We start from the raw sequence: 24,819 nt of genomic DNA on the forward strand, positions 1-24,819 counted from the left end.
GAAAAAAAGTAAACCAAAAAGAGAAAATAAAAATAAGTAAAATAGACAACGTTATGTGCATTGAACACCTTGTAAAGTACCGGACTCATAATTGGCTGTTAATAAATATTTTAAAAATTGTTACCTGAAGTTTCTCCTTTTTTCTGTCCTTTGAGCTGGACTCTGTAACCCCTCTTAGTTATGACTTCCTTCTTTTTAGCCTTTGTAACTTCCCATCCTCACTACATCTTTGCCCTTTTCATGTGCAGTTCTCTCTCCCCTTTGTTAACCTAGATTTTAGCCTTAATTTCAGTAATGGCCACCTGCCCGTTTCCAGTTTTCATCATCATTGCCTTCTTGTTCTTTATTCAGAAACCTGAAGAGGCTCCTTAGTTTTGTACATTAAAAAGGTAGCCTTGGCCGTGTGCAGCGTGTGTAATGACAGCACTCTGGGAAGCGGAGGCGGGAGGATTGCTTGAGGCCAGGAGTTTGACACCAGCCTAGTCAACATAGCAAGATCCTGTCTCTATAAAAAAAAATGTTTTTAATTAGCCAGGCATGGTGGTGTGCACCTGTAGTCCTAGCTGGGAGGCTGAGGCAGGAGGATCGCTTGAGCCTAGGAGTTCATAGTTACAGTGAGCTATGTTTGCACCATGGAACTCCAGCCTGGGTGAACAGAGTGAGACCCTGTCTCAGAAAAGAAATGTAGCCCTTAGCCTAACATTCCCAACACCCTCCAACACCTGCTTCCCGCCTTTGAAACCTTCTCTCTGGTTACTTCTCCAAGGCAGGATGTTTTCTGAGCACTTTGCTCAGTCCCACCACAGGGCTTTCTTGCACACATTTCCCTTCTCCTCTCTGCCAGGTCTGTGTGTATTAATTCCTTTGCTTGAAGACACAGTTTAGGGCTCATGTCTCCCAAGATGCGTGCTGATGAACCTCAACTCCAGTATAATCACTTGTTTTTTTCATTTTTAAAAGACGTCATCAAAAGAGTTGTGGTTATAAAAACAGTTGTAAGCACATTGCAGAAAATTTGAAAAACAGAGAAAAGGAAACCTATAACCTCAACGTTGTAACACATGTTACTGTCATTGTTTTATTTCCTTTCAGCCTTCTTATTTTTTATTAAAATCGCTTTAAAAATATGTATCAGCCAGTATCAGCTAGATGCCTACTATGTGCCTAGTGTTAAATCTTTTGGGGGATTGTTAGAAGCAAGCAAGATCCTTCTGGGTCCTTATAATCTAGTTTTTGAGAGTATTTTATTTAATTTTATTTATTTATTTATTCATTTATTTTTTTGAGACGGAGTCTCGCTCTGTCGCCCAGGCTAGAGTGAGTGGCGCAATCTTGGCTCACTGCAACCTCCACCTCCTGGATTCAAGCAATTCTCCTGTCTCAGCCTCCTGAGTAGCTGGGACTACAGGTGCCCACCACCATGCCCAGCTAATTTTTGTATTTTTAATAGAGATGGGATTTCACCATATTGGTCAGGCTGGTCTTGAACTCCTGACCTTAGGTGATCCACTGACCTCAACCTCCCAAAGTGCTGGGATTAGAGGCGTGAGCCACCACGCCCGGCCGAGATAATTATTAAAATTAATGAGAGAGTATTGTCAACGTTAAAAAACAAAAACTCAGACTACTTCCAGTAAGGATTTGAAGCAGTTTTCAATAATAGGTTAGAACCAAAACATACACATATTCTCACACATACTCATTAAAATGAGATAAAGGAGCAATAATCAAGTAATAAGGGGCTAGGAAATGTACAGTAACTGACAAAAAATCTGAATTGCTACTTCCTATTGAAATTGAGTAGAAACCTTAGCTTTGAGCTTCTTAGCAGCGGGGCAGAAGGGGAAGGAAACACTGAGAGTAACGTGGGATAAATGATAGCTGAGAAGGAAGGGGATGCTGGAGGCACAGGAAGGCATGAGACTGTGTACATGAGTTTCTGTGTTCTTATTTGTATAGCATACAGTTCTTTGTTTGAGTGTTGCTTGGTATTCATTTGTTATTGTTTTATTGTGTTTGGTTTCCCTATCTAGAAGGAAGCTGCTTGCTGCTTGATTATTCATATACTACCCAAAACCTCTATGTTGCTTTATATATGATGAATAATTGTTATATATAATAATCATTGCACTAGAAACTTATAAGTTTATATAAGTTATGTATATTTATAACATAGGCAGTGAGATTGAAGAGCCTTGTATTATTTAGCTGCCAAAGCAAGATTCATTGCATATCTGTGAATCGTAAGAATTTTAACAGAAGGTTCAGTAGACGTTTGGTAGTATCTACCAAGAATGAAAAGGGAGAATTCAGCTTCATGACTGAGCACACATGTAATTATTTAGAATTAAGGTAGTCATGGAACTGGTCAAAATGTTAGTAGCTTCCAGGCTGTGTGGAATAACCTCATCCCCTACCACATGTACATACTGTTAAGCCCCTCAGCAGTGAGAGATGGCAGCACTGCCTGGATTTCCCTGGTTCTTTGGTTCTAACAAAGTGTCCATGAGTCCTTCCACCGTGGTGTGGGGAATTGAGGTAATGCAACAAAGACAATACCTCCTGGGTATCAAGGAAGGGATAAAAGTTCTCTTGGATCTCATTAAAGTGAATGGCTAAACCTGATTCATAGCATATACAAGGTGTTCTTCTAAAATTTAATAAATAAAGTTGAGCCATTTTATGACATACAGAAAAGTTGTCTGAAGAAAAATAAGGAGGCCAGGGGCATTGGCTCACGCCTGTAATCCCAGCACTTTGGGAGGCTGAGGTGGATGGATCACTTGAGGCCAGGAGTTAGAGACCAGCCTGTCCAACATGGTGAAACCCCGACTCCACTAAAAATACAAAAATTAGCCAGGCATGGTGGTGCACACCTGTAATCCCAGCTACTCTGGAGGCTAAGGCAGGAGAATCACTTGAATCCGGGAGGCAGAGATTGCAGTGATCCGACATCACACCACTGCACTCCAGCCTGGGCGACAGAGCAAGACTATCTCAAAATAATAGTAATAATATTAATAAATGTAATTATATCTCTTATGTAATCAGGGAAAATTTGATTACATGAGGATGGACATGTCTTTAGATGAAGCTTACAGGTGAGGGCAGGAAAGTTCTGTGTCACATAACAGGAATAAATTAAACATTACCCATATCTTAGGGGAAATTACTAACATAAGCCAGGAAACCCGAGTTAGTAATAGCTTATTAACAGATTGCTTATTAACAAATAGTTTTGGACCCCAGTTGTCCTGCTGGGGTCAGTGGTGAGGGAATTACCTTCCCCTATCTCCTGAAAAGAATTTGCAAGGATAAATATGATGTACACAGAGGAGATGTGCGTAGAGGTTTTCAGGTGGAAGACATTGAGTAAGTAAATGGAAACAAGATTTCACTGCTGAACAAAATGGTTAGTAGTGACCTTTCTTGCATTTGACTCATACAGAGAAAGCAAAAGCCTCCAATGGATGTGTCCTAGTGCACTGTTTAGCTGGGATCTCCCGCTCTGCCACCATCGCTATTGCCTACATCATGAAGAGGATGGACATGTCTTTAGATGAAGCTTACAGGTGAGGGCAGGAAACTGTCTTCTGTGACTGGCTTTTCATTGGACCTGAAACATAAAGAATTATGAGGATGGGTAACCAAAGGAAAGCAGGTCATGATTATTTTAGTCACACTTTTTACAGGTTACTGTGGATTTTTTAATGATCTCGCGAAGATTGGAAAAGAATGCTGTTTTACTGTTTAGCATTAATTCTGCCCTCACATGTGTCAGATTCATCCTCAGCCACTTTTTATGTTTAAGGAACAACAGATGCAGGCAGAGATCTCTATCCTGTTACATGAGTTTATGGCTTTCCCTAAATGCAAAAGTATCCTTGGTGTAAATGTGCCTGTGAGGGGGAAGCTGTAATGGAATGCTCACTGCAGAGTCTCTGTTCTGCTTCGCACTTTGGATTGCTGGAAGAAAAAGCCTAATACGTGCACATATGAACCAGATAACTGTCAGACTCCATTCTTCAGTAAAATGCCCCACATTCTAGAGTCGGCCAGGTTGTGTGTGTGTGTGATTTTGACTGGGTTGCCTCCAGTCTCTGATGAATCTGATTCCCCTGCATGTCTCATTGGGTAGAGATGGTTCATTGTTACTTGATCAGGAATCAGAAATAGAGAGACTTATGCGACAGGCCTGATTTAACAGTTGCATTTGTTTTTCCTCAAATTGGAAAGTTTGGAAAACAGAAATGAGCTGCCCAAACACCATCCCACGTAAGTCAGGAGCCTGGAGGAGATGGGTCCTTTGGTCATCCGCATGAGCTCTCATGCCCCCGTTCAGGCCTCCCTGAAGTCCTCCTGCTCCATTTAGAAATCAGAAGAAAAGGCACCCTTATATCACGCTATGAAGTCTCATTATGAGGACCCTACATTTACACTAGTTATTCTTGAGCCAGTTATTTCTATTTTTGTGAATTTGCTTAGGTTACTTGATTTCCACGTTTATTTTTTGTTTTTCTTGTTCCTTATTCAAATGCAGATTTTCAGTGTAGTTCTACTCCTGCATCACCTGAAAAGCATCCATGAGGCGCAGGGGCTGCTGAAGAATTTGTCTGTTAGCTCTGAGTCTTTATTTCCTCCATGAAACATGAAAGCCATCTAGTATTAGTTTTCATCCTTTGATGAATCTCTTTTAACATGGTAGTTACAAAAGTGGACCCAGATATTTGACCAGCCTGGTTTTGAATCCAGCACCGTCATTTAGTTACACTGTACTTTTGATGGTAGCACCTGGTGTGTGTGTGTGTCAGGGCTGTCCTTGGTGGTGAATAGTCATCTCTTGGCCAGGCACGGTGGCTCACACCTGTAGTCCCAGCACTTTGGGAGGCCAAGGTGGGAGAATCACTTGAGCCCAGGAGTTCAAGACCAGCCTGGGCAACACAGTTGAGACCCTTTCTCTACAAAAGAAACTTTAAAAATTAAAATTAGCCAAGCATGTAGTCCTGTAATTCCAGCCACTCAGGAGGCTGAGGTGGAAGGACTGCATGTGCCTGGGAATTCGAGGCCGCAGTGAACTATGATCGTGCCACTGCACTCCAGTCTGGGTGACAGAACAAGACCCTGTCTCTTAAAGACCACCACCACCAAAACCCCATATCATCTCTTATCAGCTGCATTGGGAGCCCTGGGCCCTTGAAAATGAGGCAAAAACTAGAGCCTCTGGGGCCCAGCTGCCTCTTTCCGGCATACTGCAGGGGTGCGTGCAGGGCCTTCCCAGTGCCTAGGGCCTTTGTATTCTCCACCTTGAGGCGTCTGCCTGAGCTTTTAAACCAATCACCTTTCAAAGTTTTTGAGGTCTGCCCGATAATTCCCTATCTCATTTATTCACTTAATATTCATCAGATAAAGTGTAATTGTGAAATTCGGGTTTTTGTTTTTTCCTGTCTCTGTAGATTTGTGAAAGAAAAAAGACCTACTATATCTCCAAACTTCAATTTTCTGGGCCAACTCCTGGACTATGAGAAGAAGATTAAGAACCAGACAGGAGCATCAGGGCCAAAGAGCAAACTCAAGCTGCTGCACCTGGAGAAGCCAAATGACCCCGTCCCTGCTGTCTCAGAGGGTGGACAGAAAAGCGAGACGCCCCTCAGTCCACCCCGTGCCGACTCTGCTACCTCAGAGGCAGCAGGGCAAAGGCCCGTGCATCCCGCCAGTGTGCCCAGCGTGCCCAGCGTGCAGCCGTCGCTGTTAGAGGACAGCCCGCTGGTACAGGCGCTCAGTGGGCTGCACCTGTCCGCAGACAGGCTGGAAGACAGCAATAAGCTCAAGCGTTCCTTCTCTCTGGATATCAAATCAGTTTCATATTCCGCCAGCATGGCAGCATCCTTACATGGCTTCTCCTCATCAGAAGATGCTTTGGAATACTACAAACCTTCCACTACTCTGGATGGGACCAACAAACTATGCCAGTTCTCCCCTGTGCAGGAACTATCGGAGCAGACTCCTGAAACCAGTCCTGATAAGGAGGAAGCCAGCATCCCCAAGAAGCCGCAGACCACCAGGCCTTCAGACAGCCAGAGCAAGCGATTGCACTCGGTCAGAACCAGCAGCGGTGGCACCACGCAGAGGTCCCTTTTATCTCCATTGCATCGAAGTGGGAGTGTGGAGGACAATTACCACACCAGCTTCCTTTTCGGCCTGTCCACCAGCCAGCAGCACCTCACGAAGTCTGCTGGCCTGGGCCTTAAGGGTTGGCACTCGGATATCTTGGCCCCCCAGACCTCTACCCCTTCCCTGACCAGCAGCTGGTATTTTGCCACAGAGTCCTCACACTTCTACTCTGCCTCAGCCATCTACGGAGGCAGTGCCAGCTACTCTGCCTACAGCTGCAGCCAGCTGCCCACTTGCGGGGACCAAGTCTATTCCGTGCGCAGGCGGCAGAAGCCAAGTGACAGAGCTGACTCACGGCGGAGCTGGCATGAAGAGAGCCCCTTTGAAAAGCAGTTTAAACGCAGAAGCTGCCAAATGGAATTTGGAGAGAGCATCATGTCGGAGAACAGGTCACGGGAAGAGCTGGGGAAAGTGGGCAGTCAGTCTAGCTTTTCGGGCAGCATGGAAATCATTGAGGTCTCCTGAGAAGAAAAACACTTGTGACTTCTATAGACAATTTGTTTTTCTTGTTCACAAAAAAATTCCCTGTAAATCTGAAATATATATATGTACATACATATATATTTTTGGAAAATGGAGCTATGGTGTAAAAGCAACAGGTGGATCGACCCAGTTGTTACTCTCAACATCTGCATTTGAGAGATCAGCTAATATTTCTCTCAACAAAAATGGAAGAGCAGATGCTAGAATCCCCCCTAGACAGAGGAAACCATTTTATTCAGTGAATTACACATCCTCTTGTTCTTAAAAAGCAAGTGTATTTGGTGTTGGAGGACAAAATCCCCTACCATTTTCACGCTGTGCTACTAAGAGATCTCAAATATTCGTCTTTGTCCGGTCCTTTCCATAGTACACCTTAGCGCTGAGACTGAGCCAGCTTGGGGGTCAGGTAGGTAGACCCTGTTAGGGACAGAGCCTAGTGGGAAATCCAAGAGAAATGATCCTATCCAAAGCTGATTCACAAAGCCACGCTCACCTGACAGCCGAGGGACACGAGCATCACTCTGCTGGACGGACCATTAGGGGCCTTGCCAAGGTCTACCTTAGAGCAAACCCAGTACCTCAGACAGCAAAGTCGGGGCTTTGACCACTACCATGTCGGTAGCCCGTTTTCTAGGCATTGTGAATAGGTAGGTAGCTAGTCACACTTTTCAGACCAATTCAAACTGTCTATGCACAAAATTCCAGTGGGCCTGGATGGAGGTAATTTTTTTTCTTCTTCTCAGCTTTATGAAGAGAAGGGAACTGTCTAGGATTCAGCCAAACTGCCAGGAACCTGGTAATCATGATTTAAGCTAAGGTTGGGAGGCTAACAAGTCTACCTCCCTCTTTGTAAATCAAAGAATTATTTAGAATGGGATTGTCAGTCCTTTAAATATAAAGATGAACTTGGTTTCAAGCCAGATGTGAATTTATTTGGGTGGTAGCAGACCAGCAGTACCTTCAAGTTCTCCGCCAAAGTAGATGTGTTTGCCCTTTCTGCTTCACTGCATGGATACAGTTGGTAAAATGTAACAATATGGCAGAATTTTATAGGAAACTACCTAGGGAGGTAAAGTATGGGAAGATTAAGAAAGGTATAAATTGCTGAGGAGAAGCAGGAAACCTATTTCCTTAGCGGCTTTTATCCCCTCGGCACGTGATGGGGCTGGTGTTTCTGTAATTGCCTCAGACTTTCGAATTTACTAGTAGGGCTGAGAGACACTTTAGTGAGGAAGGAATATTCAGAATAAAACTGTTGAGAAAGCTGAGAAGACCACTGAGTTTGGATCAGTCACTGTGAGTAGAGTGCAAAGCCATGGCCAGGCTGTTTCTGGAAACGCTGGCCGGCATGTCTTCAGTGGAAAGGGCACATCAAAATGGAGCGAGAGCAAGTCCTCAACTTACAATCACTGTATGGAATCGGTCCTGGCAGCTGAACATAGGAGGTCATTGGAACAAGTACACAAGTGATAGTGCAGATCTGCCTTCAAACAGCCTCCTGGCTTGAGTTTTATCAGCTACAATGTGGGTCGTCTTTTGAAGCCTTAATTCACGACAGCAGCTTTTTGGGGGTGGGGGTGGGGCTGGGCGGGTGTTGTCATTGTTCTTTCCCTTCCTGTAAGTGTCGCTAGTTGCTGCCTCGTATCTCAGGTTTTTCTCTGTTTGAGAAATGGACAGTTTTTTGACCAGGATGTGACTTCATGTTTCCTATGGTGACTTCTAAAACCAGCACAGAATGATATGACTCAACACAGACCGACTTGGTCATGGGATGATGAGCCGCACAGACATCACTAGTTGTGCACAAATAATGTACTATGATGGGGTGTAAAGTGAAGGCAGAAGAGGGTCAGCCGCGTTATGATACTGGGAAAGTGCTGGTCAATGATCTAATTATATACATTGAAATCTTTAATCAGACATTCTCGTTTCACACAGTAATTTTTGATGTTATGTACACACACACCAAACGTGTAACAGTTCACCACCTCCAGAATGTGGTCATATCCAAAGCATGTTGAAGGAAAGCAGGAGCTCCTTGCTAAGGATGTTTCAGGAGGTTTGGGGGACTTGGTTTTAATGAGCTTCTGTCATTTAGGGCTTCTCTTGGCCATGGTCCCCTTCCTTCTGGAACTGTGATGTAGTCACACCCTACAGCCTTTAGTGCTGGTTCACTAGTGTCAGATAATCAGTTCTTGGAAGCGAGACTGCGAGGCGAAGGGGTGGCCTCGGAGGCAGGCTCTGGAGCTGCTTGGGTGTCTTTAGGTGGGGTGGTGGCTGGCTCTCTTCAGCGTGTAATCGGGGAAAGCCTGGCGTCTACTAGGGGTGATACAGATGGTGATTTTAAAGAGCAAAACTAGACTTCTATGTGAGGAATGCTGGAAAATGATTTAGGACGTGTAAAGTTAGATGGAAAGACTGTAAATGTTTAATATGAATATAGTGTTCTTTTGAAGGCCAGCTGTTGAACGGTTAAATTGTGCATTTCTCATTTTGATGTGTCATGTATGTTAATGTATGAAATGATTAAATAAAATCAAAACTGGTACCTGTTTATACATAAAGATGAGAAAAGACCTATCTTTGCAGCCATAAACTCGGTGGGAACACCACCGCCCAAGCTGCCGAAGGAGGCAGTGGTGAAACCTGTCCTGTTCTTCTCACGTAAACGAGGATTTAGCTCAAAATAAAGTGGTGGTGTCATCAGGTTTATCCTGTGTTCTGTCATTCACACGGAACACCGGATCATTAGCTAAGTTTAGTGCCAGCCTTCATGCTTTACTGTGTACACGAAATGCACACTATGGCGTGGAAGCCTAAGGCACTTGGTCAGTGTTTTCTAGCTGACTGACTCCAGAACACACAAGTACATGGTAGGAAGAAAAAGGCCAGCTACACACTCATGGTCCATTTCGATAGAACATGTAAACGATATTATGATTCCTACAGGAAAAACAGGAAGGGGAGTTGTTGAAGAGCTGTCCTCTGTCCTTGCCACATACCTCTCAATGACCTCTCCGCTCATGACACTAGATTTGATGACTTAGGAGACTAGAAGCTTAGTCTCATAAAAAATAGGCATTGAAGGAATAAAGCTTCAGTGCAAGCAGATGGAATAATGATTATAGAAAGACTCACAGGTGACCTTGAGGTTGGTTGACTTGAAGTTACATTTAAGAAAATTTATAAGAAGGATTGGGCTGGGTGAGCTAGACCGGAAGAGCTGTCTTGGCCGGGACCCCGCAGAAAAGAGGTGGACGTGGGATACAGGAATAAAGGGAATTAGAATCAATTAGCCTCCAGAGACAGAAGGTAGCAGGAGGAACAGTTGTTTCAGAGAGAGGCTTCCAATGAGAAGATGCAGATCTTGGGAGAGCCTGAAGTTCAGGCCAGTTACTGACAGAGCTTGGAACCCCTTTGCGACCAGCCTCAGCAGGCTATTGTTGGAGGACTGGTTTGGATGTGACAACTACAATTAGACCAGGAATTAAACTAAGAGGGGAGGCCGGGCACAGTGGCTCACGCCTGTAATCCCAGCACTTTGGGAGGCCTAGGCAGGTGGATTACCTGAGGTCAGGAGTTTAAGACCAACCTGGCCTACCTGGTGAAATCCCGTCTCTGCTAAAAACACAAAAATTAGCCGGATGTTGTGGTGGGTGCCTGTAATCCCAGCTACTTGGGAGGCTGAGGCATGAGAACTGCTTGAACCCAGAAGGCAGAGGTTACAGTGAGCCGAGATTTCACCATTGCACTCCAGCCTGGGCAATAAGAGCGAAACTCCCATTTTAAATAAAAAACAAACAGAGGGGAAATTAGGAAGGTGTAGATTAAGATGTGAAGAAAAATATGGCAAAATTGGAGCTGAGTGTCCAAAGAGATTACGTGAAGGGTAGAGGGTGTATATGGGACTAGTTGATGGAAAATTTTTAGCTTCAAAACATTCACTGTTATTTTGTCTTAAATACTCCTCTGGTTTTGTTGTTCTGAGAAGCAGGAATGTTTTAGATCTAGTAAAATTTGGCTACGTATTTTTTTCTGTGAATATTAGTCTTCTGCATCTATAAATGGAAGCGGGAAGTAAACTATTTCTACCTTCTGTGGGACCCACTCATCCTTGAACAGCCTAATGATACTTGGTTATATCTTTAAAGCTGCAGAATCAACTGGAAAATCACAGCACTGTCCTGGGAGATATTTACAAGTCAGTCATATTGTTGCACTTTATTTGCAGAGACAGCAGTATGCGTTTATGTAAAGACAGTTTCATTCTTTTGGTTCCAGCTCAAACACTAGAATCAGTTTGAAAATGCTGTTCCACAGGAAATGCAGGATGTGACCTTGTAGAAGCAATGTGACAGGCAAATAGGGTCACCTGAAGAGCATTCAGTAATGGTCTGGGTTCTCTTTGGTCGGAATTAATGCAACTTCAAAGACTAGATTGAAAGTACTTGGTGCAGAAAAGCTTTTAGCATAACTCGCCTCAAGGAATGAGCCTTGATTGGTGAAGAAAATGGGGTCATCAGTAAATTCCATCAGATCTTACACTGACATTGATAACCCTGGAAAAATTCCGGAGGCATGGACACACACACCAGCATAACGCTGGTCACCCTCGCAAGCAGCTACATCTAGTTGCCAACTTTTTTATCTTTTTGGTTTGAAGCATGTGGATAATTATCTGGCTACCCTTTCCCTCTGCAGCCATAGCATTTGAATGGATGACACATGCCTGGTGTGTCCAAAAAACCACAAGAAATTCAATATTATTGATGACAGCAGTCCCCAACCTTTTTGGCACCAGGGACCCATTTCATAGAAGACAATTTTTCGACAGACAGGGAAGTAGGGGGTGGTTTCTGGGTGAAACTGTTCCATCTCAGGTCATCAGGCATTAGATTCTCATAAGGAGTGCAAAACCCAGATCCCTCACATACGCAGTTCACAATAGGTTCGCGCTCTTAGGGGAGTCTAATGCCGGGGCTGTTCTGACAGGAGGCGGAGCTCAGGCAGTGATGTGAGTGATGGGGACGGCTATAAATACACATGAAGCTGGCCGGGCGCGGTGGCTCGCACCTGTAATCCTAGCACTTTGGGAGGCCGAGGCAGGAGGATCACAAGGTCAGGAGATCGAGACTATCCTGGCCAACATAGTGAAACCCCGTCTCTGCTAAAAATACAAAACATTAGTCAGCGTGGTGGCGGGCGCCTGTAGTCCCAGCTACTCGGGAGGCTGAGGCAGGAGAATAGCATGAACCCGGGAGACGGAGCCTGCAGTGAGCTGAGATCACGCCACTGCACTCCAGCCTGGGCCACTGAGCGAGACTCTGTCTCAAAAAAAAAATTTAGGCGGGTGTGGAGGTATGCGCCTATAGTTTCAGCTTTGTTTCCCCAGGGAAACAAAGACATGACATCTGTAGACTATCACTTGCTCTTAACTCCATAATTCATTTATTTTATATATATATATATATATTTTTTTTTTTTTTTTTTGAGATGGCATCTCGCTCTGTCACCCAGGCTGGAGTGCAGTGGCACGATCTTGGTTCACTGCAACCTCTGCCTCCCAGGTTCAAGCGAGTCTCCTGCCTCAGCCTCCCAAGTAGCTGGGACCACAGGCGCCTGCCACCACGCCTGGCTTTTTTGTATTTTTAGTAGAGATGGGGTTTTATCATGTTAGCCAGGATGGTCTACAATCTCCTGACCTTGTGATCCGCCCACCTCGGCCTCCCAAAGCGCTGGGATTACAGGCGTGAGCCACCGCGCCCGGCCCATTTATTACAAATTTATATACACGCCTAATACGAGGAGTGAAGGCCAGTTTCTAGCAATCTTCCACTTTGACCAGGGAAACGGGAAACCAGGAGACTGCAGACAGAGGCCTATCTGACAGTGTCCATAAACAGAAATGAAGAGATCACAAGATAAGCAAAACAGGCTCTAGAAAGCGCAGCCAGTGAACAGCTAATTTATAATTAAAAGGAAGAAAAGCAGCTCTACCTTGGGAGCTCAGAATTTAAAGTCACCACCAAGACCTAGCGTCACTGCTCCGAGACAACAGGTAAACATGCTCATTGTAGTCGAGAGCTTAGTATCAGAATCGTAGACTTGGAATCTTAGAGCTGGGAGGGCCGTGAGAGCCCACCCAGACCCGCTCATGCTGTAGGGAGGTGGAAACTGAGGCTCAGGGAAATGAAATGGCTTGCCAAAGATTAAGGCTAGAAACGTCCAGCCAAGGGCTTTTTCACAACTCCTATCCCTTAAATACCCCGTAATGGCCAGATAGGTCATGGGGTATTAACCAACAAAGAGAACCAGCATAACTGCTTCTTGAAATACAAATCACTCAGATTCTCAGTTTCCATCAGGAAATAGCAACACATCAGAGGGAAAGGACTGGTAACGCATTGCTGCCAGTCAGAGGTTCCAGAGAAGAACCACTAGCAATGATGTAGAAAGAGGATTGTGAAAGGGGTTTGACCTAAGCAATTAGAGGAGCCGGTAAAAGTCTTGGCTTGGCTGTTTCTTCCTCACCAGACCACAGGCCAGGTGGCCGGGAAGGAGGGTGGGGGAGAGCAAGTACAACCCAGACCTGCAAGCCACAAGCCGGGACCTGCACCTGTCTCTCACCAGAGCCCGAGTTGGTCTCTCCTCATCCCCAAACCTTCATCCTTGTGGCTACAGACCAAGAAGCTGGTCCTCATACCGGCCCAGGGTTTGGAAAAGCCAAAGGCAGAGTTCTGCGGGAGCGGGAGGAGCTGTGGGCCCAGTGGCTGCCCACACCACAGGTGCAGGAGATCCATGGAAACGTGCCCGAGATGGAAGAGGGCCTGACCTACATCGGCTTCCAGTGAAGACGCACGGCTATCGCTCTACTTCCACTTCCAAACCTCATGCAAATCTCTCTCGTGGCCAACCCTCACCAGAGAAACAAACAAGGGAGGGAATACTGGGAACACAGTTCTGTTTAGCCAATTTCACGACACTGCAAAAACCGCAACATGCCATCAAAATATTAAACTAACCAGAATTCTTTCCAGAAGTATTGAATTTGCTTATTGTTCTTCTGCCATACTTCTCTGCTTCCACCTAAGTAGCCTATCACTTACCTACTCAGGACCCCAATCTAAGTGAACCCCATGTTTTGTCTAACTTCTACTTTAGAAGTAGACACAGTTGGCTGGAGAGCTGGCTGACTGCGCGGTTTGTGCTGCACTGGGTCTGCCATTCTGCCCTGTGCCAACCACTAGCCGCTGCGGCAGTGGAAAGGCTCGGCCATCCCAGGCTGGAGCTGCCGCCCACTCTGTGCTTTCGGCTGTCACTGTATTAAGTGTAGTGAGGATAATGGCACCTGAGCTGTTCTTGTAGCTCTGTAAACAGCCCTTCATTCTTCAAAGCTACAAACATATCCCTGTTCAGAACTGGGTTCTGTATACTCCAGAAGAAAGACAATGATGGTGATGTCTTAAAAATACCATTTTTTGTCAGTCGAGGTGAAAGAAATAGGAATATTCATTGTATTATTCTTCCAAATTTGAAAATGGAAAATTAAAAAAAAATTTTTTTTTATTAGCTGGATTTGGTGGCACATACCTGTAGTCCCAGCTACTCAGAAGTCTGAGGCGGGAGGATCACCGGAGCCCGTGAGTTTGAGGAGGCAGTGTGCTATGACTGCACCGCGGAGCTCCAGCCTGAGCAACAGAGCAAGACCCTGTCTCAAACCAAGATTAGAATCAGATCAAGTCTAGCCGAGATACAGTAAATTAAGTGGATCAGTTTTAATCTTGTGAATCTACTGAAGGCTCTTTCTGGCATCTGAAAACACACCTCCCGAGGCTTGCAGGAACACAGGGAACAGGGTGCTGGCCTGCATGGCGTCCTCGCCCCAGCAGCTCCCTTCAGCCCTGGCTCGTAGGCTCAAGGCGTCTGCCTAGGTCTGCTCCCTGCATTCCATTCTTTGCTTCTCCAGTCCTTCCTTCCATTAGAACACCTAGGATGTGCAAAGTACGACACTAAGCACTTTCGTTGTGACTCAAATCACTTCCTTTCCTAAACTCCCAGAGAAATTCAGCAGCTTTTTGAGTTTTTTCTTTTCAGAAACGAAGGCCTGAGGCTGTTCGGCCATATCTGTATCCCTGGCGCAATATCGGACACATCAAATGGGCGCAAGAAAGGTCTGTGGAATGACAGATCTCTGCGGTCAGCGTCCAGAGCCTTCCTGTCCCACCGTTTTCTAGGCTAGTAAAACCACATGCTGGTTAAAACCTTGTTACAGAAACTGGAATCCTGCCAGTGTTGAAAAGAAAGCTGAACTATGTCTGCATCAAGGAAACCGGTTATCAGTGGAGATGAATCTGATGAGGGTGTGGAAAGGGAGGCTTCAGTTTCTGATGACGACTAAGGGACACCGTAACCTGACAGTCAACAAAACGCCAGTGTTCCACCTGGGCAGGAAGACGCGCCCCAGATAAGGGCTCGGTGTGACGGAAACCGGGTAGAAACGGGAACAACACAGAGACCTAGATTCAGTGAGTTTTTCATGTTGACATGTAAACCAGACAGCCCACTGAAAATGTCATGAGGGCACTGAGAACACAGAGCTGCTTAAAACATTCTCCCCTTGTCTCCATATTCTCATTCCAGTACCTGGACTACGCTACATACTCTCAATTAAACAAACAAACAAACAAAAAAAACAACTAAATAAAAATAATTCTCAATGCAGAGTTCTTCAAAGAATTCCTAATAATTCACATGTTCCAGCTTCAGTTATCACCGAGAACTGGTTTGGTTCCTTTCACATAGGGAAACTGCATCAAGGAAAAGAGTTGGGCAAAGTCAGATTTTCACGCCTGCCGGACTCCTTCGCACCCACGTCAGGGAGTACCAGAGCCTCCCGCTGGCCTCCAGCCCTGGTCAGACGATACGATGTTGGCTCCAAACCTCCTCAGGGTGTCGGTGTCGGGGGCTCCCGGCCCCAGGCAGGCCGGGCGGCAGCTACAGCCTGAGCTCGCGGTCGGGCTTCATGCTGAAGGGCTCCAGCCGCTCGCTCTCGGGCAGCAGGCTGTTGAGCCTGTCCAGCAGGGGCACGGTCTGGTCCACGCCCATCTGTATGCGGCGGAGGATGGCGGACATCTCGTTCACTTTCTGGATCTGCTCGGCGTACTTGGCGTATCTTTTCTGGCGCTCCTGCATGAAGCTGAACAGAGTTTCTACAGACAGATCCATCTGTGGACGGGAAAGAAAAGCACATTACACCTCGCTTAATCAAGTCCTCTCCGCAGGGCCAGGTGTCCAGCCTGTGAGGGACAGAGTCCCGCCGGCCAAGTGGAAGCAGACAAGTTTTACAGGAAGCACCCAGGGCTAAAAAGCCCTTCAGGGACACAGCTTTATCAACTGCTGTGCCAGAACCACCTTTAGAAGAGAACTGAGAGGGGACTGTCCCCGGCTCTATGTTCTGGGAATGTGCCTTATTTGTACCTTGTTGAGATCCTGAGATTTCTATCTCCCTATATGAGGGGAATCATGGATGTGGAAATCCGTCAGGCCAGGGCTGAATCTGGCTCTGCCACATGCATGAGCTGCTAGTACTTATCCTTTGTGTCTCAGGTTCCTCATCTAGAAAAAAACTCGGAGCAGATGGGCGTGGTAGTGTGGCGTGTACTCCCAGCTACTTGGGAGGCTGAGGTGGGAGGATGGCTTGAGTCCAGGAGGTCGAAGCTGCAGCGAGCCATGATCATGCCACTGTACTCCAGCCTGGGCGACAGAGTGAGACCCTGTATCTAACAACAACAACAACAACAAAACCCAACCCCCAAAATGCATGTTCTTCCCTCACTCTTCCCCGAACGGCTGCAGTTTGGCAGTGACTCGGGGAACACGGCAAGGGAAGGGTGGCTGTCCCTGCCAGGGCCAACAATGCAACCAAGGCTCCTGTTCTTACAATAGACCACACTGTTTTTTGTCAAAGTGTGAAGACTAGCTCATGTGCCCTTTTCCCCCATTAAAGAAACTGCAGGCTCTGGGCTCCCCTTGCGTGATCTTCTCTTCCCCTTAAGAGACTCTTGAGTACGTACCGCCCAGATAAAAATAGGGAGAGGAGATGGCCATCATGTTCGGCACCTGTACCCCTTCCTCAGCATGGACCCCACTTCCACCCCCTCACCCCTTGTTTCCGTCCCAGGCCAGGAGAGAAACAGCTCAACTACCGAGACCCGCACTCCTATCCCGAGGTTCCCAGGCTCCTCCAGCCCTTCCTTCTGGTTTATTCCTGGAGCACTCCCCTTCCTCACCTTGCACCAGGACAAGGGCTCTACACCTGGTACCACAGAGCCTCGGAAAATGGCTTCGAGAGACACAAAAACAAACTAACAAGAACATGGGGGACCAAAGCCAGCCCCAAGAAAAAAGAAGTTCCCTTTTGCTATCGTGTGTGGGGAGGACATGAGGGGCGGGAGGCGACCACAGCACCTCAGTGCTGCTGTCCTCTGGCAGGCCTGCCCAGCTTGCTTGAGTGCCCGCAGGGCAGGAGGAGCAGCTAGTGGGGCAGGGGGAGAAGGAGAAGAGAAAAAAAAAAAAAAAAACCATCAGAGCGGGAAACCCCAAATAATGTGGGAACAACGCACACGTTCCGGGGTTCTCTGCAGCCCTGTCTGGCGTTCAGCACTTTGGAAGCAGCGAGCCAGGAGATTCCTGCGGTCCCGACAGTCACCCGCCAGGCCTTTTCGGGGTGGCCTTGCAATGAGCACCGAGAAACACTCCAAACACCTGAGAGCCGGCGGGGCTCAGGGGAGCCAGGTGGGATCCTGAATTGGGAACCTTCTCGGGCATCATTTTACTTGGCGGGGCATTTCTGGCCCTCCACCCCGCCACCCTCCCAGACTAGACAGACACTTGAAGCGTTTCTATCTGAAACGGCCTCCAAGGCTCTAACTTATCAAGTGTAAAGTCCTTGGCAGTCAATCCATCCCCCTGATTCACACCTGATGAAGACTGTTCACAGCCATCTTCACCAGGTACCTGTCAAATGGCATGTACTTCCCTACACGTTTGCACATCCAGTTGGGGCCTGGGTTTAATGTCGCCAGAGCTTTTGTAAAGGCACATTCTGTTAATGCTGAGATGAGCACACTGAGTTCAAACAGGGTGTTCATGCGTGCTGACATCATGTCTTACTTCCATTATGCTCCATGAAAGAAAAAAAAACACAAGAGGAAACTTGAGTTTGCGTGATTTTGAAGATCTCACAACGACAGAACCTACACTAGACCCCAGATCTCCGAAGTCCAGCAGCTCCCCTCTCTTACACATATTTCCCGAGCAAGAGCCTGTACCACTGATGCTCTATGAGACTTCCGTTGGCACGTGGCATGGCATTACAGAAGACTGGATCACAGGTAGGGAAAGTTACTACCTTTTAAATGTTTCCCCCATTCTTTGTCACAAAGAAAGTCTGAACCTGGTGCAAGCAACAGTGGAATATCTGGAAAAGGACAGTAAAACGGGTGATGCCTATTTTTGATGTCTCTGCCCTTTGCTCCTGAGGTAACACTGTCCCTGATCCATAATCCCTACCTTTCCTCCATGAACCCCCAGACACACGCTCATCGCAACACATTTGACGTGACCGTAGGCAGTAAACCAGTATCTCATGCAATTCTCAATCACCGTTTTGACAATCTAGAGATATATCCTTATTTGCCTTTCCTACTTCTACTTTTGGCACATGGACTCTAACAGGATAGCATATATACTAACTGTCTTCTGGATAAACAGAGGTGTGATGATGTCACCTAGGGCTACCTCACTGAATACTCCACAGCCATTCAAAAGACCCAGCTTGGCCGGGCACAGTGGCTCACGCCTGTAATCCCAGCACTTTGGGAGGCCGAGGGCGGATTGCCTGAGCTCAGGCGTTTGAGATCAGCCTGGGCAACACAGCGAAACCCCGTCTCTACTAAAATACAAAAAATTAGCCGGGCATGGCCGCGTGCACCTGTAGTCCCAACTACTTGGAGGCTGAGGCAGGAGAATGGCTTCAACCCGGGAGGCAGAGGTTGCAGTGAGCCAAGATCGCGTCACTGTACTCCAGTCTGGGTGACAGAGTGAGACTCCATATCCAAAAAAAAAAAAAAAAGATCCAGCTTCACACAGGGCAATCTAACCATCCAAGCTGGAGCTAAAGGGCAACCACGAAGCTTGTTTCTGAAATGGATAGTTACAATTTTTGTTCGCCCCACTCATCAATCCATTCATCTACCAATAAAACAACGGTTAAGACTGCAGGTTCTGGAGCCAGACTACCTAGGTTTAAGGGCTACCCTCGATCCAGTATCTATGTGATTTTAGAAAATTACCCAGAAGGGTGATTACATGAGAGCAAGGATTTGGTGTGCTTTAAACCCTGCTATATCTCCAGTACCCAGCACATAGCAGGTCCTGAATAAATATTTGTTGAACAAATGAATCAAAATACATGTAAGCCTCGGTTTCCTCATCTGTAAGGTAGTGGGGATAACAACACTGGCTACTTAAGAGACTGTCCCGAGGATTAAATGAGATTCTGCAAGGAGAACATTATTATCCTGCCCAGCACACAGTTGAACACTGGGTGAGTGTGAGCTATTAACATACGGGCAACAGACAGTTACTGAGTAGCATCACGTGCCCTGTGCCATGTGCTATGCGAGGTCCTAGGGTATAGATATTGAGAACCAAAACTACTTACACCCACACAGCTCACCGTGTACATTAACATGAATTTTCTTTTCCGCTGTTTCTGTTAACATGACTTTACTATTCTAGGAAACTCAGGCCCAGAAACATATGCATTGCAAATAACTTTGTTTCAGGAACTTAACAAAAATGAAATGAATAAACTAGCTGATTTTTGAATAGAAAGTGAACAACTCTTTATTCTCCACGACTCCTGCCTCAAAACCCTCGCCTTGCCGTGACACACGACCAAGTTCTGGTCCATAGTGTGTGCCAGGACGTGTCTCCTGGCAGCCTGCAGGCACCTTCCTGGAGAGTCAGCTGGCACGCACTCTTGGTCGCTTCTCTTCTCCACTGTCCCCTCCTCCGCTCTGCTGCTGCTGCTGCAATGCAAGTGCACCCCATGTAGACCATGAGAATAACAAAGGTTACATCCTGGAGTTGGCATATCATGAGCTAGAAGCAGCCTGGGTCCGTGAGGATGTCTATGGCTAAGAGTAGACCAGGCCTGAGAGAGAAGAATAAACTTTCATTTTGTAGAAGCCACCATCTTTTGGGGTTTCTGTAACACTAGTTAATATAATCTTATACTGATAGATATGAATGCTGGCCAGGTGTGGTGGCTCATGCTTGCCATCTCAGCATTTTGGGAGGCTGAGGTAGGAGGACCACTTGAGCCCAGGAACTCAAGAGCAGCCATGACAACACAGTGAGTCCTCATCTCTACAAAAAAATCAAATAAAAATTAGCCAGGTGTGATGGAACACACCTGTAGTCCCACCTGCTGCAGAGGCTGAGGTGAGAAAATTGCTTGATCTCAGGAGGTCGAGGCTGCAGTGAGTTGTGATCACACCACTACACTCCAGCCTGGAAAAAAAGAGCAAGGCCCTATCACAGACCAAAAAAAAAAAAAAAAAAAAAAAAAAAAAAAAAAAAAAATGCAATAAAGCCTTTGCCTTCAAGGAACTCATTTACTCAAACTCATACTTCAAACTTTGCCCTCCAGATTCATATATCATCTCTGGGGGCAGTCCATTTCAAAGGACAAGTGAAACAGAAGGGGAGATGATTTGAGGATAGAACTCCAGGCCTCATGACGGTATCAGGCATCTGTAGAATGTGCTCAGGGTTGTTCCAAATACCTTATACGGATAGTGCGGGCCCATTTGCCTACTTGGCTGGTCCACCCAATACATGAACTCAAAATATTAACAAAACCATCACGCTACCTGACTTCAAACTATACTACAAGGCTACAGTAACCAAAACAGCATGGTACTGGTACCAAAACAGAGATATAGACCAATGGAACAGAACAGAGTCCTCAGAAATAATACCACACATCTACAGCCATCTGATCTTTGACAAACCTGAGAGAAACAAGAAATGGGGAAAGGATTCCCTATTTCATAAATGGTGCTGGGAAAATTGGCTAGCCATAAGTAGAAAGCTGAAACTGGATCCTTTCCTTACTCCTTATACGAAAATTAATTCAAGATGGACTAGACACTTAAATGTTAGACCTAATACCATAAAAACCCTAGAGGAAAACCTAGGTAGTACCATTCAGGACACAGGCATGGGCAAAGACTTCATGTCTAAAACACCAAAAGCAACGGCAGCAAAAGCCAAAATTGACAAATGGGATCTCATTAAACTAAAGAGCTTCTGCACAGCAAAAGAAACTACCATCAGAGTGAACAGGCAACCTACAGAATGGGAGAAAATTTTTGCAATCTACTCATCTGACAAAGGGCTAATATCCAGAACCTACAAAGAACTCAAACAAATTTACAAGAAAAAAACAAACAGCCCCATCAAAAAGTGGGCAAAGGATATGAACAGACATTTCTCAAAAGAAGACATTCATACAGCCAACAGACACATGAAAAAATGCTCATCATCACTGGCCATCAGAGAAATGCAAATCAAAACCACAATGAGATACCATCTCACACCAGTTAGAATGGTGATCATTAAAAAGTCAGGAAACAACAGGTGCTGGAGAGGATATGGAGAAATAGGAACACTTTTACACTGTTGGTGGGATTGTATACTAGTTCAACCATTATGGAAAACAGTATGGCGATTCCTCAAGGATCTAGAACTAGATGTACCATATGACCCAGCCATCCCATTACTGGGTATATACCCAAAGGATTATAAATCATGCTGCTATAAAGACACATGCACACGTATGTTTATTGCAGCACTATTCACAATAGCAAAGACTTGGAATCAACCCAGATGTCCATCAGTGACAGACTGGATTAAGAAAATGTGGCACATATACACCATGGAATACTATGCAGCCATAAAAAAGGATGAGTTTGTGTCCTTTGTAGGGACATGGATGCAGCTGGAAACCATCATTCTTAGCAAACTATCACAAGAACAGAAAACCAAACACCGCATGTTCTCACTCATAGGCGGGAACTGAACAATGAGATCACTTGGACTCGGGAAGGGGAACATCACACACCGGGGCCTATCATGGGGAGGGGGGAGGGGGGAGGGGGGAGGGATTGCATTGGGAGTTATACCTGATGTAAATGATGAGTTGATGGGTGCAGCACACCAACATGGCACAAGTATACATATGTAACAAACCTGCACGTTATGCACATGTACCCTAGAACTTAAAGTATTAAAAAAAAAAATTAACAAATCACATCCAGAAATACACAAAAAGGATAATACTTTATCACTAAGTAATGCTTATGTCAAGGAGACACGCTTTTTCAACATCTGAAAAATCAATCGAAGTAACTTGCCATTTCAACAGAATAGAGGTTAGAAATCTATGACTGTCTTAATAGATATAAGAAAAAGCATTCAACAAACTGAACATGCATTTATTATGGAAATTTGTTCAGCAAAGTAGGAACAGAAGGAAACTTCCTCAACCTGATAAAGGGTGTCTATGAAAAACCTCCAGCTAACAATATAGTTATTGGTGAAAGACATTTTTCTCCCTAAGACTAGGAACAAGGCAAGCACGTCTCCACTCTTACCACTTCTATTCAACATTGTACTAAATGCAATAGCCAATGCAATAAACCAAGTAAAAGGCAAAGAAATTAGAAAGGAATAAAAGGGTCTTTATCTGCAGATGACATTATACACTTAGAAAATCTTTAAAAATCCACTAAAAACTATTAAAGTGAAGTTAGCAAGGTTGCAAGATACATGGTCAGCATACAGAAATCAATTGTATTTCTACATAACAATGAATGACAAGACAGTGAAATAAAAGAATACTATTTACAACTGCATCAGCAACATGAAATACTTAGGGAAAAATTCAACGAAATGTGTACAAGACCTGTATGCTGATACTACAAAACATTGCTCTGAAAAATTAAAAGGGATCTTAGGAAATGAAGTATATCATGTTCACAGATTGTCAGATTCAACACAGTCAAGGTGTTGGTGTCAAATTGATTAAGAGGTTCATTTGTAATCCAAGTAAAAGTTCCAGAAGGCATTGTTTTACAGGAATTGGTAAGCTGATTCTAAGTACATAGAATGGCCAAAATAATTGGAAGAACAAAGTCTGAAGACTTATAGTACTTGATTTCAGGACTTACTATAAAGCTATAGTAATCAGGATAGCGTGGTGCTGGCATGGAGACACACAGATGCATGAAACGAAAGACAGTGTAAAAATGATCTAAAAATATACGGTTAATTGATTTTTTTGTTGTTGTTACAAAGGTTCCAAGGCAATTCAATAGGGGAAAAAAGTTTTTCAACAATTTGTGCTGGAATATCTAGATATCTACAAAGAGAAAGAATGAACCTGGACCCTTACATCTCACCCTGCATACACAAGGAATTAACATAGAATGGATCACAGACCTAAATATAGAAGCTAAAACTACAGAACTTCTAGAAGAAAATATAGGAGAAAAATCTCTGCTACCTTGGCCGGGCTCGCTGGCTCACGCCTGTAATCCCAGCACTTTGGGAGGCCGAGGCAGATGGATCATCTCAGCTCAGGAGTTCGAGACCAGCCTGACCAACATGGTGAAATCTCATCTCTACTAAATACAAAAAGTTAGCTGGACGTGGTGGTGCATGCCTGTAGTCCCATATACTTGGGAGGCTGAGGCAAGAGAATCGCTTGAACCTGGGAGGCAGAGGTTGCAGTGAGCTGAGATCTTGGCATTGCACCCCAGCCTGGGTGACAGAGCAAGACTCTGTCTTTAAAAAAAAAAAAAAAAAGAAAAAAAAAATCTTTGCTACCTTGGGGTATGCAAATATTTCTAAGTTTCAATAAGTGTTAACCATAAAATAAAAATGGTTAAATTGATTTTCATCAAAACTAAAAACTTCTCTTAAAAAGATACCATTAAGGCCGGGCGTGGTGACTCACACCTGTAATCCCAGAAGTTTGGGAGGCCAAGGCAGGTGTGGATCACCCGAGGTCAGGAGCTTGAGACCAGCCTGGCCAACATGGAGAAACCCTGTCTCTACTAAAAATACAAAATTAGCCAGGCCTGATGGCGCATGCCTGTTAATCCCAGCTACTCGGGAGGCTGAGGCAGGAGAATCGCCTGAACCCGGGAGGCGGAGGTTGCGGTGAGCCAAGATCATGCCATTGCACTCCAGCCTGGGCAACTAGAGCAAAACTCCATCTCAAAAAAAAAAAAAAAAAAAAAAGATACCATTAAGAAAATGAGGCCGGGTGCAGTGGCTCATGCCTATAATCCCAGCACTCTGGGAGGCTCAGGCAGGCAGATCACCTGAGGTCAGGTATTTGACACCAGCCTGGCCAATATGGTGAAACCCTGTCTCTACTAAAAATATAAAAATTAAGCCGGGCATGGTGGCTCAAGCCTGTAATCCCAGCACTTTGGGAGGCTGAGATGGGCGGATCACAAGGTCAGGAGATCGAGACCATCCTGGCTAACACGGTGAAACCCCGTCTCTACTAAAAAATACAAAAAACTAGCCGGGCGCGGTGGCGGGCGCCTGTGGTCCCAGCTACTCCGGAGGCTGAGGCAGGAGAATGGCGTAAACCCGGGAGGCGGAGCTTGCAGTGAGCTGAGATCCGGCCACTGCACTCCAGCCTGGGCGACAGAACCAGACTCAGTCTCAAAAAAAAAAAAAAATTAGCCAGGTGTGGTGGTGCACACCTGTAATCCCAGCCACTCACAATGCTGAGGCAGGAGAATATCTCTTTTTTTTTTTCTTTTTTGAGATGGAGTCTGGCCTTGTCACCCAGGCTAGAGTGCAGTGGTGCGATCTCAGCTCACTGCAACCTCCAACTCCCAGGTTCAAGCGATTCTCCTGCCTCAGCCTCCTGAGTAGCTGGGACTACAGGCGTGCCACCACGCCCAGCTAATTTTTTCTATTTTTAGTAGAGATGGGGTTTCACCGTGTGAGCCAGGATAGTCTCGAGCTCCTGACCTCGTGATCTACCAGCCTTGGCCTCCCAAAGTGCTGGGA

At 45.5% G+C, this 24,819-nt stretch overlaps 2 protein-coding genes across 3 annotated transcripts in view; one reads left to right on the forward strand and one right to left on the reverse strand.

The window, feature by feature from the left end:
- The window catches only part of LOC105482186 (dual specificity phosphatase 16), a 92,847-nt gene extending 83,629 nt beyond the window's left edge, over positions 1 to 9,218 (forward strand). The window contains exons 6-7 of one of the 2 annotated variants that reach the window (XM_011742208.2): positions 3,449 to 3,572; positions 5,454 to 9,218. In XM_011742208.2, coding sequence (XP_011740510.2) covers positions 3,449 to 3,572; positions 5,454 to 6,636 — 1,307 coding nt within the window. In that variant the 3' untranslated portion in view covers positions 6,637 to 9,218. The remainder of the gene's footprint in view (positions 1 to 3,448; positions 3,573 to 5,453) is intronic. The other variant, XM_071072189.1, reaches the window with a different exon arrangement.
- A 5,957-nt stretch (positions 9,219 to 15,175) lies between these two features.
- LOC105482207 (BLOC-1 related complex subunit 5) overlaps positions 15,176 to 24,819 on the reverse strand; it is a 109,814-nt gene continuing 100,170 nt past the window's right edge. The window contains exon 4 of the mRNA XM_011742222.3: positions 15,176 to 15,879. Coding sequence (XP_011740524.1) covers positions 15,649 to 15,879 — 231 coding nt within the window. The 3' untranslated portion in view covers positions 15,176 to 15,648. The remainder of the gene's footprint in view (positions 15,880 to 24,819) is intronic.

The sequence above is a fragment of the Macaca nemestrina genome, chromosome 10 (assembly GCF_043159975.1).
Source record: "Macaca nemestrina isolate mMacNem1 chromosome 10, mMacNem.hap1, whole genome shotgun sequence".
Classification (NCBI taxonomy): Eukaryota; Metazoa; Chordata; class Mammalia; order Primates; family Cercopithecidae; genus Macaca; species Macaca nemestrina.